The sequence below is a fragment of the Pelobates fuscus genome, chromosome 9 (genome assembly GCF_036172605.1).
Source record: "Pelobates fuscus isolate aPelFus1 chromosome 9, aPelFus1.pri, whole genome shotgun sequence".
NCBI classification, from domain to species: Eukaryota; Metazoa; Chordata; class Amphibia; order Anura; family Pelobatidae; genus Pelobates; species Pelobates fuscus.
In genome coordinates, this window is record NC_086325.1 from 11579780 (window position 1) to 11598424 (window position 18645).

The 18645-nt window shown below is 44.1% G+C and overlaps 1 protein-coding gene across 4 annotated transcripts in view; it reads right to left on the bottom strand.

Annotated features, from left to right (window-relative positions):
- The window catches only part of LOC134572282 (cytochrome P450 2H2-like), a 57802-nt gene extending 41109 nt beyond the window's left edge, over positions 1–16693 (bottom strand). For 2 of the 4 annotated variants that reach the window (XM_063431155.1, XM_063431151.1), the window contains exon 1: positions 16397–16598. In XM_063431155.1, the coding sequence (XP_063287225.1) occupies positions 16397–16576 (180 nt within the window). In that variant the 5' untranslated portion in view covers positions 16577–16598. Of the gene's footprint in view, positions 1–257; positions 400–488; positions 666–3121; positions 3283–5323; positions 5474–14741; positions 14905–16101; positions 16156–16396 lie in introns of all 4 variants that reach the window. The other 2 variants (XM_063431157.1, XM_063431156.1) reach the window with 2 other exon arrangements.
- Between the last annotated feature and the right edge of the window lie 1952 nt (positions 16694–18645).

Genomic DNA, 18645 nt, shown 5'->3' on the forward strand with positions numbered 1-18645 from the left:
TCCAGGACCAAGCGGCGAAGGGCACTTCGTTACACACTTAGTATCCAACAACTCAATAGCCAGCTTGTGTCTCATGCTCAATGTGTCCACCAGTTAAACAAGCCTGCTTAACATGTTAATTAGTATAATTTTTTCATAAAATATGTGCAAATTCTTTCTTTGTCATGACTATGTAAACCTATGCATATTACCTGTACGTACTTTGTTTTGCGCAGCAAAAATAAAGAATATTAAATAAAAAAATATATATGAACTACCTTGTATCTCTGGGTGCTTGAGCAGAATCAGGAAACCGTATCTTAAAGTTGTGCTGGAGGTCTCTGTCCCGGCAAAAAACAAATCTAAAACTGTTCCAATTACATTTTCATCATGAAATTCCGTATTGGGATTATTTTTTTCCTAGAAGAATTTCAAATGTTGTATTTAAATTGTTTTCTCTAGAATTATTCTAAGCAAAAAGGAATGACTCTTATTTTAGAGATGCTTACCTCATTCATCTTTATCAGGAAAGAGTCTATTAAGTCCCTTGGACAGTTTTTATCTAATGTTTCTCTATGAGATTTCATCATGTCTTTGACAAAAGCTCTCAGAGTATAGAGATTTGTGAAGACTTTCTGGTGAGGGCCAGGTATTACACTCAAGACAACTGGGAATAACTGAAGGAGCTAAAACACAAAAGGTACATTTTTACAAAAAGGAAAAGTTGCTAATTTGTTAAAGAGTGCTATTACAAGTAAACATGTTTTTTTTTTCAATACTTTATTTTTGCGTGAAAGTCTTGTTACAGCAGTATCAAACAGCAGTTGTTATACATTGAATACATAACATGAGTAACAACCGTATTCCTGAATTATTACAGGTATTCCTTTGTCGGACAACATTATCATGCCTGTCATGTAACAAAGACATTACACTTTTTTTATTTTTCACTTAACTTTTGTATTAAACCAGCAGTATGTATCTATTGACCAACTATCTACGCTGATGAGGCTGTTGTGGTTTAGATAATGTCAAAATTCGGTTGAGGGTTGTGTCACCAATCCATTCTGTTGCGGTCCTGGTCCTGCCAGGAGTTATGTCGGTGGTGCGCTTGGAATTGGGGCCATTCCCCTCTTCCAAGATTAGAGAATAGATGAAGAGGAAGAGAGAAGAAGTAGAGCCTGAAGGTACAGAAGGCAAAGCTGGGGGGGAGGAAGAAGAGTAGAGAAAGAAGGGGGGGGGGGAATTGTGTCAGTCCTGTGTAGCGCGGGGGCGTCCAATGACTCACTGTTCTTTCCCGACTGTCGAGGCGTTAAGTTGTGTCTTGGGAAAGTTCACTACTCGTCCAAGGTTTCCATATTTTTTCAAATTTAGACATGGAGCCTCTAACTCTGGCTGTCAGTTTATCCATTAAGTATACTTCCTTCAGGTTGGAGATCACCTTCCGTATGGGAGGCATGTCCACTTTTAGCCATGCCTGTGCTAGGGTTCTTCGCGCTGCCAGTGTTACTTTGTGTACTAATTTTTGTTCCCTATTGGTCCAGTCATCTAAAGATCTATTTAATAAATATGTCCAGGGGTTTAGCTCGGGTGCCCTGAAGATTTGTACCAGAGGGCATTCCCACCACATGTGGAGGTATGTGCCTCTGTGGCCACAACCCCTCCAGCAGTCGTCTGTCGGTGTTTGGTGCATGTGGAATAGTTTGACTGGGGTGGCGTACCACCGAAACATTGTTTTGTAGGATTGCTCCTGGAGGGATACACAGATGGACACTGCATTATACGCTTCCCATATTTCTCTACATTCCACTCCCTCCAGGACCTCTCCTAATCCCCTTTCCCATGTTTCTGTATATGTTAATGTACTCCATTCTTCTGTTTCTGAGCAAATGTGTGCGTATAGTGTGGTAATAAGTCCGGTTGGCATGATTTCGTTTAGACACATTGTCTCATGGAACGTCAACGGGGCTTTCCCTGCTCTTTGTATGTGTGGACGTCGTACATAATCTTTGAGTTGTAGGTACCGAAAAAAATCCCTGGGAGTGAGATGGGTCACTTGTTTTAGTTGTTCGAATTTAACTATACTATCGCTCTCAAACATGTGGCATACTCTTTGTAAACCTGCTTTTTCCAGGTTAGCAAAATCCCTAGCCGCCATTCCTGGGGGGAAGGCCCTGTTTCTTAATAGCGGGGTGAGTGGGGATGGGGAGGTCACTAGTTTGTACTTGGGAGCTGACGCGTCCCAAATTCTCAGGGAGTTTAGTATTGCGGGACAGGTGGTTCTCAGTATTGGCCTGTCTTCTCTGGGCACCCACATATGGTATTGTGGTAAGTCAGGGCCGGTGAGGAGGGACTCCAAGTCCACCCATCTCCTCCCCTCCAATGGTGGATGCCACATGGCCACCTGCGCTAGTTGTGCAGCTAAATAGTAGAAATAAAAGTGTGGGAACCCCAACCCACCTCTCTGTTTTTGTCTATACAGGATGTTTCGGGAAATTCTGTAATGTCTATTTTGCCATATGAAGTCCCCGACAGCCTTTTGCAGTGGGGCTAGGTCAGATTTTAATAGCTTAATGGGTAACGCCTGAAAGAGAAATAGGATGCGGGGTAGTACATTCATCTTTACTGCATGAATATGCCCAATCCAAGATATAGGTTTGTCTAGCCACTTATCCATATCTTGTAGTAGTGTTCGTATGAGTGGTGTGTAGTTTAGCTGATACAGTTTGGCCGGGTCATTGGGAAGTTGGATCCCTAGGTATTTTATGTAGTCTTTAGCTATAGGGATATTATATGTTGCCCCCAATGCCGCCGTGTCCACCGCGGACTGGCCCATGACTAGGGCACTTGATTTTTCAAGATTGGCCTCATAGCCTGAGAATTCTCCTAATTGTGTAAACATGTTTTTTATCCCCATTTTGTAAGATAGATAGATAGAACTTGCAAGCCATGAGGGTGTTGAGTTAGGCAGAGATATATCATTAGGTGTCGTGCCCATGGGCACTATTTGACCAGGATTCAAAACTGTGTTCCTCAGTTCCAAGGAGTTGACATTACCACTGCTCTAGTCAGTCAATATACATCCCAAGCAGTACGGAAGACAGCTCAATAAAGAAATCATTCTCATAGTGACAGTACTTACCTGGCCAGAAAATGAATTCAACTGTCTCAAGACTTCCCTAATGTAGAACAGAAGTTTTTCAAATTTCTTGTCTTCATAGTCAAATCGCTCACCAAACACCACTGAGCAAATAACATTGGAGACGGCCTGTCCAAGCAGAACTATAGGGTCAAATGGATTGTCTGTTGTGGGCAAAATTAAGATGTTAGTAAAATTGATATAATTCAGTTGATTTTTCAGAAAGATAAATATACTTACAGAGTTCTATATGAAGGTACAATTCAAATGCTCAAATCTAGTTGTTAAACTCCTAGACTACTTTATAGTTACAGATTAGGTAATGCTAAGAAAGGAAAACTAGAACAGGAAATACTTGTTTCAGATTTAGTTTGAGTTGTATGGAATAGGCATCCAGCAAAAGGGATAGAGAAACAGTTGAAGTTAGGCTGATATTGGTAGAGGTACACCAAGAGGTAGAATGAAGGCGGCAGAACTACAGCCGAAGGTAGGCCTGCATTATATACACTTGTAATAAGTGGGGGGACTGATTTGCTGGCACTATATAAATAATAAAATAATAATAATAATTAACAGTCAAACTGTATGCCAATGGAGTGTTATTGTGTTCTAATAAAAGCCCCATTCTACCCTTGAAAGCACACGGCCTTTCACCAGGCAAAACCAGTTTGGTTGTTGATAAACTTCTCCTCCATTCCTTCCAGTGAAATCCCTCTTCCCCCAGGAGGCACTCTGGTTCTGGTAGATCCTAAGGGATTGATTAGGGGAGGTGTGTCCAGCAGAAGGAAGGGCCTGGAAAAATCCCTACAAATAACACATTCCCTCTCTCTCTATGAATTTCCTCTCCTCGCGCTCTCTCTCTATTCCCTCTCCACACTCTGCACACCCTCTCTTATTACTCTCAGCTGGTGATCAATGGAGTGGTAACTGTATCACATATCTATGCCTCTTTTATGTTAATTTAGTTTACTTTCCATTCAATCAATGGCTAGTTTTGGATACCAGAAAGTTGGAGTGCGCTAGCAACTGCACTGGAGTCAGGATCTTCTCTGAGTACTCTGAATTAAAAGTATATCTGGGGATCAACTCACATGGACCAGATCCCTATCACCCCTGGATCAGAAGAAGCCCACGAGGCGGGCGAAACGCATCACGTGTGACATCAGAGAGAGGCGGTCCCAGCGGTCACGTGACCGGAACCAGGAAGTGTCTAAGCTGTATCATTTTCTGTGTGTAAATTCCTGCTTATCTAGTTGTGGGTTTATTGCTGGCAAACCCACTACTTCAAGTAAGAGTTTTAACCTTTTGTTTAAATAAATACTGTGTTTGATACTATTCAATTTGGGCTCCTGCCTCTCTATTTGTTTATACTGCCTAGATATTACATCTGATTCAGAAGAGTATCCTGTTTTGCTATACTGTGGGTTTATCCCTCTCCATTGGAGCAATTCCAACCCAGAGCCAGGGGTGATAGGGCTCTGGTCCATGTGAGTTGATCCCCAGATATACTTTTAATCTTGCATACCCTGTATATACAGATAGTCTGCACTATATACTGTATATTTTTTCAGAGTAGTCAGAGAAGATCCTGACTCCAGTGCAGTTGCTAGCGCACTCAAACTTTCTGGTATCTATTGCTAATTTGTTTCTCTGTGTGTCACTTGGGGGTAGTGCAACAGCACTGCAGATATTCTTAAGCGCTTTGACTCCATCTGGTTTTTCACTTAATGACTAGTTTTGGTAGCAACATATACTAGCCTGTTTCAAATGTATATGTATTGTTTCTTTGTTTGATTAGCCTATATTAATAAATATTACTGAATTGCTAAAAAATTGCTAAAAAAAAAAAGCATGGAGTGTGGACTCTGACTTTACACTCGTTTTTTAAGTTATTATTTTAATTTATTTATTTTATTATTAATCCCAGATTTACTCCAACTGGCAAGTAAAGATTACTTCAACACTGTTGTCCTGAGATTAGAATATAAACAACCAAAACACCTGTTCTTTGACACAGGAAAGGAGCAAATTAGATGGACCAATTAACTTTAATCAGGTGTTAACACCTATGTATTAGAGATTAACTATATTAGTCACCGTTTTCCGTTACATTGCTTGTTATCTACATTTAAATTCTGAGGGAGAATTGTTTGCTCCTTGAAATAATCAAGTTTTATTAATTACCATTCAAGAATAAATACCAACCTTTGTGCTTTCTGAAGGCATCTGTGAGAGAGCGAGCTTCCTCTTGGATTCTTTCCTCAATACTTCTCTTCCCCATTCCAAAATTTCTCAATGTCATGAGAGAGAATCGACGCATCGTCTTCCACCTCTCTCCATTGCTCAGGAGGATACCTAGAAACATCATGAAAAAGGTACACCTGTAATGTGCCTTGGTTTTTGGATGTCCAAAAATAAAGATTTATAAATAAGGAACATGCCTTCTACTCCATTCGGCTGTGTCTCTGGTTTACAGAAGTCCATTTATATTTTTATAAATTCTTTATTTTGAAAGATTTTTGTTTTATGGGGTGGGGGTACAGAAAAGAAAACGGGGGATTAAAAAGTTGTAGTACAAATTTCACAAAACTATTGTGTATTTCTTGCGGTAGACAAACAGTTCAAGCGTTTATATCATATAACTGTTGGTGGTTTCCACCTACTGTAATTGCAAATAAACATTTTCTACCTTCTGGTCGATATCTTTTGTGTCTGGGGATTGGGGTGGGGAACAGAAATGAGAAGGGTGGGGAGTAGGGTACATTTTCCTTTACTTTGCGTCTCGAGCCTTGTTCCAATAATGATTCCGTGCAGTGTTTGTGGTTGTAACCAATATTGGGGGTGTCGTTCCCATATACTTTTTTTTTTTTTTTTTTTTTTTTTATAATAGATTCCTTATTTTCATTTATGCACGGAGTAACATTTTAGGTTCTCTGGACCACAATAGTTACAGAGAATTCTTGAGTAATATTACAAAACATATCATATCAATAACATTGCGCACATTTTTAAGACAACAAATATTAAATCTAAAACTATGTATGAGTATAGGTATAGCCGGGCTTGTCAGGCGTTTGAGTGAGCGGTTGAAGACAATGTATAGAGTGAATGGATCGTGTGTAGGAGATCTTATAACGTGTCTTTCACCTGAACAGTGTCGTTGCAGTTGTAGGCTCGTATCTATCTAGACGATGTACTTTTTGACAGACATTACCAGTTAGTATACTTTCTTTTCAAAACTTAATATAAAACATAATATAAAACATCAACAGGTGTGCAGAAGAAAACTTAGGGTGGCTTGCTCAGAAGCCTATGCTCTTGTGGTTATTAAGGTGGTTTAACAGAAAGGAAGGTTTTGGTTAATAGCATGGTCATTGAGTGTTGGTATCATACAGTTGGTTTGCGCAGAGACCAATACTGCGGGCTTAATCAATCTTGCCCGTCTTGGGTAGTTATTCCTTCCAGTTTGATTTCCCGTATCAGGTGTACCTGTGGAGGCATTTGGATGTGTTGTCTAGGTTACGTCGGGGGGGGGGGGGGTAGGTAAAACAGTTTGGGGGCGGGGGTAAGGTTATAGGGTTTGTAAATCGTAGTCGTATGTTTTATTGTGGCTGAAAGTTACCAGTTATTGTCTGTTTCAGATGTTGTAGCGATTCGTCTGCTTTGTGGTTTTTAGCCTCTGATACGATTGTTTCTGGTATGGGTCTGGGGGTTGGGGAGTGGGGTGTTTGAACTTGGTCGGGGGCAGGGTAGTTCTCTATCCGGCGATGTAGCCGGGGAGGAAATGATCTAATCTCCCACAGTCGTGTGGGGTGTCTATTGTAGCAATTTAGTGGTGTGTTTAAGTCGCTATTATTGGGTGTGAGGTGGGGTTGTCGTATGTGTATGTGTTCGTAGGTATTGTTTGGTGTCTTCGTTTTTTTTTGGGGGGGGGGGTGTTGGTGTGGGGTCTGTCTCAGTGTGTGGTTCGTGTGGAGTCTGACATGGGTCGGGGGGGTAAGTGTTGAGTGGTGTGTATCATTTGTGAGAGTGTGTTGGAGATATCCGTCTCCTCGGTGTCTGGTTGGGTGGAGTTTCTCTTAGTTGGGGTATTCAGTGCGGCCATGCCTGGGTTAGGGGGGATGTGCGTGTGTCTGCCAGTTTTTGTCCGTTGTAGGTTAGGGTGGTGTTTGTGGTGGGCTGGCTGGCGGATCATTGGCGTGTGGTGTCGATGCGGTAGGGTTGCGATGTTGGAGTGGGCATGGATGAGGTGTGTGTTAGGGGGGGGGAGGAGGGAGTAGGGGGAGAGAGAGAGGGATAGGGGGGGGGAAGAGTAGAGCCAGAAAAAAGGGGGGGGGTAACCCCGCGTGTCCTCCGCCCCCCCGCCCCCCCCCCCTCGGGGAAGGGGCGGGAGGTTAGGTTGGTAGGGGGTATATGTGGGGGGGTTATGGCAGTGTTGCCGTTCTCATTATCCAGGGGTCCCATACCTTGTGGAAAGATTTGGTCGTGTCATGGATCAGGGCCGATAGTTTATCCATTTCCACGGCTTCTTCTATGCGCCTTTGGACTTCAGGCATGGAGGGGGTGGTGTTGTTGCCCCATTGTCTGGCTATGGTGCGTCGTGTGGCTAGTGCCACTCGGGCTGTGAGCTTGTTTTGGGCTCGTGTTAGGGTGTCGTGTGGTTTAGAGAGGAGCCATATCCAGGGGTCTAGCGGTAGGTTGCTATGGAGTAGTCTGTTTGTCAACTGGGCAATTTTGCTCCAAAGTGGGGCGATCGTGGGGCATTCCCACCAGAGGTGGAGGTAGGTGCCCTGTTCTCCGCATCCCTTCCAGCATCGGTCTGAGGTGGAGAAGCGCATTTGCTTCAACCTCAGGGGAGTGATGTACCATCGGAACATCGTCTTGTACGCCTGTTCTTTGTGTGTGACACAGATTGTGAGCGAGGCCGTAGCGTCCCATATTTCTTTCCAATCCGATGGGTCTTCTGGTTGTCCTATGTCTTTATCCCATGCTGCCGTGTATGAGAGGGCATCATGAGAGGCGGAGTTGTGGAGTATACCGTAGATAATGGATATCTGCCCTCTTTGTATTGGGGAGCGCATGCACATTTTTTCAAAGGTCGTGGCCGGCGTGGTGGCCGCTTGGTGGTTGAGTGGTTGGGATAAGAAGCTCCTAATTTGTAGGTAGCGGAAGTGGTCGAACGTGGTGAGTGGAGTGGTGTTCGTTAGTTCCGGGAAGGGGAGTAGTTGTGGTCCTCTAAAAAAGTGGCAGAATCTGGTCAAGTCATTATCTTCGAACCGTGCAAAATCCTGTGGGGTCATTCCCGGTTCGAATTGGGTGTTGCATAATATGGGTATCAACGGGGATGGGGAGTTAATGATTTTATGTTTGCGGGTGACTTGGTCCCAGAGTTGTATGGAGTGCGTTAGTGCGGGTGTTGTTGGGGGGGTCTGTGGTCTGTCGTTTTTTGGTAGCCATAAAAGTAGGGAGGGGAAGTCCCGACCGAGCAGGTCGTGCTCCAAATCTACCCAGATTTTTTGCCCAACTGGGGCATGTAAGTTCTGTATTTGTGCGAGTTGGGCCGCCTGGTGGTAATCCCACAAGTTGGGTAGGCCCAGTCCCCCCATTTTATGCGGTACGTATAATGTTGCTCTTTTGACCCGTGCCTTCTTTCCCGCCCAGATAAATTTGTCTATGCGTGTCTGTAGAGATCTAAAGTCTGCTTTGGATATGGGTATGGGCAAGGCTTGGAATAGGAATAGGAATCGTGGGAGGAGGTTCATTTTTATTGATGCCAGGCGGCCCAGCCAAGAGATGGAGAGGTGTTGCCAGGTCTCCAAGTCCTGTATTGCCTTGTTTAATAGTGGGCGGTAGTTAATTTGGTACGTCCTGTTGAGTTCTGCCGGTAGTCGCGTTCCTAGGTATTGTATGGATTGTGGTTCGTATCGGAACGGGTGTGTCAGTTTAAGTGCCTCTAAGGCTGTGTGGGGGATGTGGATTGGGAGGGCTTCCGTCTTGTTGAGGTTCAGTTTGTATCCTGACACTGTTGCGTAGTCTTCTAGGAGGGTCAGCAGTGGGGGGAGGGATGTCGTGGGGTTTGTCAGTGTCAGCAGGAGGTCGTCCGCGTAGGCCGCCACCTTATAGTCTGTGTCTCGATTTTTAATGCCGGTAATGGTTGTGTCCTGTCGAATTGCTTGTAGGAGGGGTTCCAGGGAGAGGGCGAAGAGGAGAGGGGAGAGGGGGCAGCCCTGTCTTGTACCGTTGTGGATCGTGAAGGTGGGAGGTTGGGTATTTGGGATGAGAAGGTTTGCTGTGGGTTGAGAGTACAGTCCTTTGATCATTCCGATATAGGTCTCGGGGAAGCCCATTTTGTTGAGGGTTGTGAATAGGTAGGGCCAAAGGATGCGGTCAAACGCCTTCTCGGCATCTAGGGAGAGGAGGAGTGTGGGGTGGTTGCGTTTATTTGCCAGCCAGATGAGGTCAAATGTTCTCCGGGTGTTGTCGCTGGCCTGGCGGTAGGGGATGAAACCTACTTGGTCCGGGTGTATAGTTTAGGTAAGAATGGGAGAAGACGATTGGCGAGTAGTTTCGTGAGGATTTTGATGTCGGTGTTGAGTAGTGAAATGGGTCTGTAGTGGCCTGGGTCTTGGTGGTCTTTATCGGGTTTCGGTATCAGGCATATGTTTGCCCTTAACATGTCTGGGGGGGGGGGGTTCTCCGTCCATGATGGAGTTGAATAGTGTTAGTAGGTGCGGGAGGAGTTCCGTTGGGTAAGTTTTATAATAGAGGCCGGAGTAGCCGTCGGGTCCTGGGCATTTGTTCGGTTTAAGGGATTTTATAGCTTGTGCGATTTCCTCTGTGGTGATTGGCGTGGTGAGTGTTTGGCGGCCCTCTTCTGTTAGTGAGGGCAGGGGGATGCGTTCCAGGAATGCTTCTATTCTCGTTTGCGCAAGGGCGGGGTTCTGTCTAATGTCAGGGGTATGGTCGTAGAGTGAGGCATAGTATTTTTGAAAGGCGTTCGCGATCTGGTGAGGTAGCGTGTGCATTTGTCCGTCGGGTGTTTTTATTTGGGTTATCTGTTTAGCTCTCTGCCGCCGGCGTAGTCTGTGAGCCAGTAATGTGTCCGCCTTGTTTGACTTTTCATAAAACATCTGCCTCGTCCATTGGAGTGCTTTTCGGGAGTCCTGCGCCATAAATTTTTGTATGCTGTTTCTATGTGTTTGCAGTTGGGCTGCCAGTGCGGGTGTAGGATTTGTTTTGTGTAGAAGTTCTGTCTTCCTGAGGGCTGTGAGGTGTAGTTCGAGTTCTGCTAGTTGTTTCTTTTTATGTGCTGTGGCTGTTGCTATCAGCTTGCCTCTAATAACGGCCTTGTGCGCCGCCCATAGGGTGCCCGCTGAAGATACTGAGTGTTTGTTAAGTTCGAAGTAGGTTTGAATGTCCTGTCTGATGGCTTCTTTAATGGCTGGGTTGTGGAGGTGGGTCGGGTTGAGTCTCCAGGACCACACTTTGGTAGTGTCTGGGATGATGAGTTGAAGGAGGATCTCTGCGTGGTCTGACCATGTGATCGACCCTATCGATGTTTGTGTTATATATGGGAGTAGGGTGGGGGAGGTGAGGAACATGTCTATGCGCGAGTACGAGGTGTGGGGGTGTGAGAAGAAGGTGAAGTCTGTTGTGGTGGGGTGCATCGTTCTCCAAATATCTACTAGTTGTGTTCGCGTGGCGAATGCTTGTAGTAGTGTGTCCGTACGGGTAGTTGGTGGGGTCCTTGTGCCTAGGGTATGCGTCCTTTTCCTGTCTATGTCCGGGGTCAGGGTCGCATTGTAGTCCCCACCTACGATCATATGGTGTGATGGGAAGAGTCGGAGGTGGGTCTGGAAGGTGTCCCAGAAGTTCGGGTCCGGGAGGGTAGGGGCATAGATGGAGGTGATTGCGTACCTATGGGGGCCTATGTGTCCTGTTACTGTGACGTATCGGCCTTGTGGGTCGGCCACTGTGCGTGTAACTGTGAGTGGGCAGGAGGTGCGAACCAGTATGGCTACCCCGTTTTTCTTTTCGGCTGGGGAGTTCGCTAGATGACAGTCCCTATAATATCTATTGCGAAGAGGGAATGCTCTGGAGTTTTCATAGTGCGTCTCCTAGAGCAGGATGACGTCGGCTTTGGTGCGGTTCGCCCATCTAAGTAGGCGGTGTCTTTTGGCCGGGTTGTTTAGGCCTTTACAGTTTATGGATATGCAGGTGAGATGTTTAGGTTTGGGTTTGGGTTCCGGTCTTGGGGTGTGGGCTGGCCTCTCTGTGGGTCCGGTTGTTGGGCTCCTCGGCATCGGAAGGGGGGGAGCGAGGGGGGGGAGGAGACGCGAGGTGGTAGCGGGTGGAAAAATGAAGACCGAGAGAGACGGGAGGGGGGAGAGAGGAGTGGAGGAGAGGGGGCGGGGGTGGGTTTTAGATCGTGTGAGTGGTGGGTGTGTAGGTGTCTGAAATGGGGGGTTGTCTACACGGTGGACCTGGTCTTATGACAGGGTTGCCAGGTCGTATGTGGGGGTGGCCGTGGACGTGGGGGTCTTTGACCGGTCGGTGTGAACCTTTGGTCCTGTGTAGGGGGTGAGGTGGGCGAGGAGTGGAGCCTCCCTCTTCCCTGCTTAGATTCATGTGTTATGGGTTACGAGTTGTACGTCATGTTTTAGGAGGTTGGCGGTGTGGGTTCCTAGGAATTTTGCGGTCGTCCCGTGTGGGCGGTGTTGGGTGGGGTTTTGTCGCGGCTTGACCTCCAGCAGTGGAGGTGGGGGTTCGTCAGGGGCCAGAGGGGCATTGTGCGTTAGGGGTGTCTGTTTAGGTTGAGGATCCGATCCGACCTGGGGTTGAGTGTGGTAGTCATGGTTGTAGTCTAACTGTCGTGTTGCTGGGGTTGTAGGGTCCCCTTGTCTGGGTAGTGTGATTGGCGGTCCTCCTACCTGTCTCTGCGGTCAGCGGTGGTTTAGGGGGAGGTGTGTGCTTTATAAGTCAGCGTCCCCATGGGTCGTTGAGGTGCGGACTGTGGGTCGGGTGTGGGTGTCTCTCCCGTCTGGGCGTGTCACTACTCGGAGTCCCGTGATTGGTGTTCGATGTGTCATGGGGGGGGGAGTCGTGGCATCTAGGTGTCAAGCTTTCTCATTTCCTATGCCTCAGTTACCATGTTATATGAAGTGCTGCAGAAAATAAGGCAAATAAGTACAGCAATCTCGACAAATAAACATTACATGTATCATGAGAGAGTTGCTGGTTGGTGGAGGGGTTGAGTTGTAGGGTATCCATCGGGGGGGGGGGGGCCTTCGGCATGGTAGTGCAGCATGATACATGAGGATCAGACATATAAGGATAAGACATATGAGGATATAACGTCTTCGTGACAGTGTCGATGGCTCTGGTTCCCCCTACCCTTGCGTTATCGGGTTCCCTCCTTAATTATTGATTGTCACCGGGCCCTGTGCCGGGTGTCTGGGGGTTTGTGGGCGGGTAGGCGGAGCCCAAAGTTGGTCCCAGGTGTGAGTGGGTTGCTTTATGGGGTGATTGATATCCGGGAGCCGGGTATATTAGCAGTAGTTGGGGTCCCCCAGGGTATCTAGTGTTGGTCATAAGTATCAGGGGCGGGGGGGGGAGGCATCGACTCTGTCGTCTTAGTCAGACGTTTCCGTGTGTTGTAGCACAATACATTATTTAACAATTTCATGTGCAGCAACCTTAAATTATACAAAACGATATAACATAATACAATAATACAATAATACGATACCCCTCCTAGGTCAGCATCTGTGAGTGGGTGACTTGCACCGTGTGTCAGAGTCTCTAGTTCTTGGTGCTAGTTGGACGAGGGTGGGTCCGGTTCGTGTTCGGGTCCTGGGGGGGCGTCGGTTGCGGTTTCATTGTCCAGGTAGGTGCATGAGGAGCATCTGGGTGGGAGCATAGCGGGACTGTCCGGGTGGATACGTCCATTGAGTTCCTTGAGCGGTATAGGTGACATCTCTGGGGAGACCTGGGGGGGGGGTTATGTCCGTGGGGTGTCTCAGGGTGTTTTCCAGATCTCTGGTGTTGGCTTGAGGTCGGAGGGGGTACCAAGTTGGGTCGACCCGGGGAGCAGTTGTTTGCGGGTGTGTCGGTCGGAGGCACATGTGAGAGGTGATAGGGCTGTGTTTAGTTCTGTTCTTCAGGCCTCATGGGGAGCCTCTTCCGTGGCGTTCGGCGAGGGGAGTCCGAGAGCCTGTCGCGTTGGGTGCGTGGTCTGTTTCTCACGTTCATGGAGTTTGTTTGCTGGGCTGGTAGGAGGGTAAGTCCCAGTGAGTCCGCAAAGGGGGTCATTTCTGTCGCACTCACCAGAACGTGCGTTTGGCCATCCTTTCTGACTATCAGTTTGAAGGGGTGACCCCACATGTAGCGGATTCCGTAGTGGTTTAGCGTGAGGGTGAGCTGCTTGAGGTCTCTTCTTTTCTTTAGTGTGGATGGGGCTAGGTCTTGGAAAAAGGCCAGACGGGTCCCTTGATATTGGGGGGGGTTGTCTCTTGAGAGGTTGAGGATTCTTTCTTTTATCGCAAAGAAGTGCATGCGGACTATAACGTCCCTGGGGGATTCGGAATTGAGGGTCGGTGGCCTGAGTGCTCGGTGGGCTCGGTCCATTAGTAGGTCCTGTGTGGAGGCCTCCGGTAGTATAGTGCGGAACAGGTCTGTTAGGGTGGTGTGGAGAGCTTCTGGTGTAACCTTTTCAGGTAGGCCTCTGATCCGAATGTTGTTGCGTTGCAACCTATTATTTAGGTCTTCAATGTTTTCCTCCATGGTTTCAATCTTTGCGTATAGATATGCAAGCTCTTGGGAGTGTTCACGGGATTTGGAGGTGAGTTCCGTGATGTGTTCTTCGGTATCGTCTGCTCTCTGTGTCAGGGATGTGATATCTTCACGAAGACCTACGAGCCTTTTGTCGAGCTCCGTTGCCATGTGGGATTTAATGTCTGCCGTGGCTTCGTGGAGCATTTGTCGCATTACTTGCAGGGTGAGTGGGGCGTCCCGCATAGGGCTGTTGGGGTCGGCTGTGTTTCCATCTCTGTCTGCTGTGTGTCTGTCCGTCATGTTTTGGCGGCAGGATGGCCCTTCGGGCTCCGGTTGGGAGCGGAACATCGTGGCGACAGATGGAGTCTGTTCTTTGGGGTCTTTTTTTTGTTTTCCGCCGCCCATGTCTCTGCTTCGTGTGAGGGGTGCCCAATACAACGTTGTCCGGGTTGTCTGTGGCGTTTTGGGTGCTCGTAACTGCGGATGTTTGCGGATTCAAATAGTGGGGAAGAGGGAGCTACAGGATTATGCTGCCATCTTCCTCGGCGGTCCAGAAGTCCATTTATATTGATGTTATATTTTCATAACACATTTTTTCAGACAGAAAGACTGAAAGATACACAATAACAACACGCCCCTCTAGGTAGATGTCTTTATCGACTCACAGTAAAGAACTGAGTATTCTTCAGTAACTCATGGTAAATGAGTTATCTGCTATCTGTTTTTAAAATACAACTAACCTAAGCCAGAACAGCAGAGGCAAAGAGATGTAATAAAAATTTTAATATACTACATTTAATTGTAAAAAAATTACATTTTTAAAAAGTGAGCTTTAATTTTTGTTTATTACCATAATCTTTGAACAATAAATCACTCAGACGTAAGTTTCCTCTGTCGCTAAACACATCACTGTGATCCACCAGAGCTTCTTTCACCGTGTCGCACCCAATAAGCATGACCGCACGCTGGCTGCCCAAATAAACTGTGTATACTGGTCCATATTCCTTGCTTAGCTGTGGACAGACACACAGGAAAATCAATGGTTAATTTACACATAGTATCCTTTCCGTGATTCTCCACGGCTTCATCAGCACCTTAACTATATCAAAGTGCATGCTGATTAATATAATTTAGTTTGTACACATAATGTGTGTAAGGAGTAATACAAACTGGGCATCTGACAATTGAAACCTCTAGATATGATTGTGGCTTGGCCACCCCAACCTATTACACTATACTTCACACCCAAAATACATTTACACCAAATGCTAATTCAAGTAGAAACTGTAACACTAGATCCACCACGGTTATCCTTATAACGTCGCCAAATGTTTGTTTGCACTGCTTACCCATGATGTTACTCTTCTCGTTTTTCGGGTAATTTCATAATCAACAAATGACATTCAACTTTTTAGCATTTGGAATATAGCGTGAATGTGATCCACTATAATTCTGCCTATTAAGATGCAAAAAAAACTTTGCCTTGAGTTAATATTTTGAAATAACCTTATCAAACGATTGAATATTTTTAGGTAAAGTTTTTTTCTTTTTTTTAATAAATAATCTTTTATAATTTTTTTTCATAGTATTTTTCTTTTTTACAAACAAAAAAAATAAGGTATTGTTTTTTTCAAATGATAAAATATCAAGAAAATCTATCATATATTATATATATATATATATCAATATGTAAAAAATATCAAAATATGAAGATACGTTTTTCAAAATAGGAATTCACTTCAAAAGTATATCGAAAACGGGAGTCATTTTTATCCATGATATTTTTATACTTTGTTGCAGTTATAAGTTCATGGAATGAATGAGGATAATCTTATTGTCTGTTAGGTCTAAACTTATAAAGCCACAGTTAACTATTTCCAATTATGGCACAAAAATAATTTTTTACCCCATAATGGCAATCAGATTTCTCCTTGGATGAATAACCTGTTCACATACATATCAATTATATCCTTGAATATTCTATTTTTTTCCTTTTGTAATAACACTGTTTTGTAATGACTCTGTTGCTTCTGTAATCTGAGACTATTTAGCCTTTCAATCTATCAGCACAATACACCGTGTCAAATGAATATAGGATAGAAATAAAAAAAATCCACATTTTAGATCATTACAGATTTGTTTCCAAACTGGACAGTAAGAAGAAATAATATCTATTTTTATTAAATAATCTATATCATGAGGCCGCTTACTCTATTCTACGGACTCTAGCCAAATCTCGTTAAATGGTTAAATACCCTTTCAACCTGTAAAAAGAGATTTTACAGAAAACATTTTCACATACAGCATAATAGTCAATCCCATCCGGCTTTCATAAACTGATTTTGCTTTAATTATTGTAATTAATAATGGTGCTGCATTTTCTACAGTACTAACGTAAGATACCATGTTTGCAGAATATATTGTATGTAGCACTGTGGATTGTATTAAAACATTGAAATGGTGAGGTGACCAAACACAAATTATTAACGAACAATTATTTCTCACCTTAACCAGGGATTGGGGCAATTCTTTGGTGCTAATCTGCATAATATTCCCCAGCAGGGGCAGAGGCGTTGGTCCTGGGGGCAGGTTTTCCAGCTTTTTCCCTCCTTTCCATGTTATTAGGTACAGCAGGAGGGTGACAAAGGAGACCAGTAGAAATGTAGCTGCAAGTCCCAGGGACATGATAACAGGAGAATGTTTCCCTGTCAAATGGCTTTCTGAGTCCAAACAACCTACGTACCTATATGGGCAGCATTCCAGCGTCAGCTAATGGCAGTAAAAAAGGTTTACCAGGTGTATCTGAGTTTAGTTCCGGGTTGTGTAAAGGGTTATGTTATGTAATGTTCTGCAATACTATCCTTATCTCAGAACATGCTTAGTAATACTCAGACACAAAAGATAATATCGTGTTCTGGGGTCGGAGTTACAAGTTTAGAAAGAACAGATACAAAACCAAGTGCTAACATGATAACTGTGATTGAATAAGTAAATTGCAATTACAAGCATTTAGCGTTTTTATAGACCCGACTTATGAAAAGAAAAATTGATCCCAGGTACATAAAAAACACAAAGATAGAACATTGTATATACGGCGCTTAATAATAATTCTAGTAGTTTCAAATTGTGGTATCAGCAGCTATTGCACCAATAGGTGGATATCCCCAAAAATCCACTACACACACAGATGTAAATAACAAGCAAAACTCAGTGTTTGCTGATCCACCCCACTTTCCAACACACAGAGTAAAACAGTGCAGCGCTAAAGATTGAATTCACACTTACCCATCAATATATAGGGGAATATCCACATTCATGAAATACAGAATAAAAATACAATAGTGTAATAAATTTAAGTGATGTGAATTTTTTTAAAGTGAGTATGTAGATAAACTCACATTTTTTAGAACCTTTTTCGTAATCGACTCTATACAAAAAGCAGATCTGGACCTTTAAGGTGGCACCAGGGGACCTTCTTCTATGTTTATTCTCAGTAGTGAATATGGAGATATAAGCAGAGAGACAGGAAACAAATCCCTGTGTAGCCAAATAAAACAGTTTGTAACAAAATGTATAAAAAATTGTCTGCTCACCTTTTCTGGAGCCTGTTAGAGAACTGGCTTCAACATTTTAATTTAGTGTCAGTTTGTAGGGTGACACTACCGTATGGGAACCGGAAGATCAGGATGTAGATTTAAGAGAGGGGGACTTGTAAAATAAAATGTAATTTTATTAATAAAACAGGTAATAAAAATAAAATTTGAGTGTGCAAAATAAGCAAACATACGTCCTTTCTGTGGTCCTTCCTCTCGTCCAAGACGCGTTTCGCCGGTAATGGCTTTCTCAATTGGCGTGTATATTGCTGAGTTCCCGGTTCCAGTTTTAAATCTTCATTGGGCTCCTCCCCTTTTTGGCTAATAGTCAATATGGTGGTGCTTCCTTTTAACCCCTTAACGCCGTTACGGCGTTCCATGCCGTCCCGCATTAAATGGGCTTTAAAGCCGTTGAGACGGCATGTAACGCCGTAAAGGCTTTGAGCCCCTGGAGGAGAGGTGTACTTACCTCCGTCGCAATCCTCTTCTGGGGGCTGCCTGACAGCCAAGGCAGCCCCCCTCTGGCAAATGAAGCCCCCGGGGGCCATGTGATCGTTTTCAAAGAGCGATCATATGGCCCCCTATAGCTGGCTATAGATCTGCCAGCAGGGGGGCTGTCTGAAATGTCAGACAGTCCCCCTGCTGGTGGGAAGTAATAAAAAAAAATATTAAACACGTGTAAAAATAAATTTAAAATATTTATATATATGTAACGTCATACAAAGTGTATTTTAATATTAATATTAGTATATATATTAATATTAAAATACACTAAGAATGACGTTACATATATATAATATGTATGTATATTATATATATAATAGATGTACATATATATATTATATATAAATACGTATAATTAAAATAATAAATAAATAAAATAATAAAATAAATAAATAAAATATTGAAACAAAATTTAATATAAATTATGTATGCATATGTAATTTCATTCTAACTGTATTTTGTTATTAATATATATATATCGGTAATAAAATACACTTAGAATGACATTCTATATATATATCTATCTATATATAAAATACAAATAACCGCAAATATATATATAGATAAATACATATAATTACATAAAAGATTACTGTTACGGACCGTTTCAGCATAAAAGGGGAAAAATCCGTTTAGGCGATAATCCCCTTTTCACAA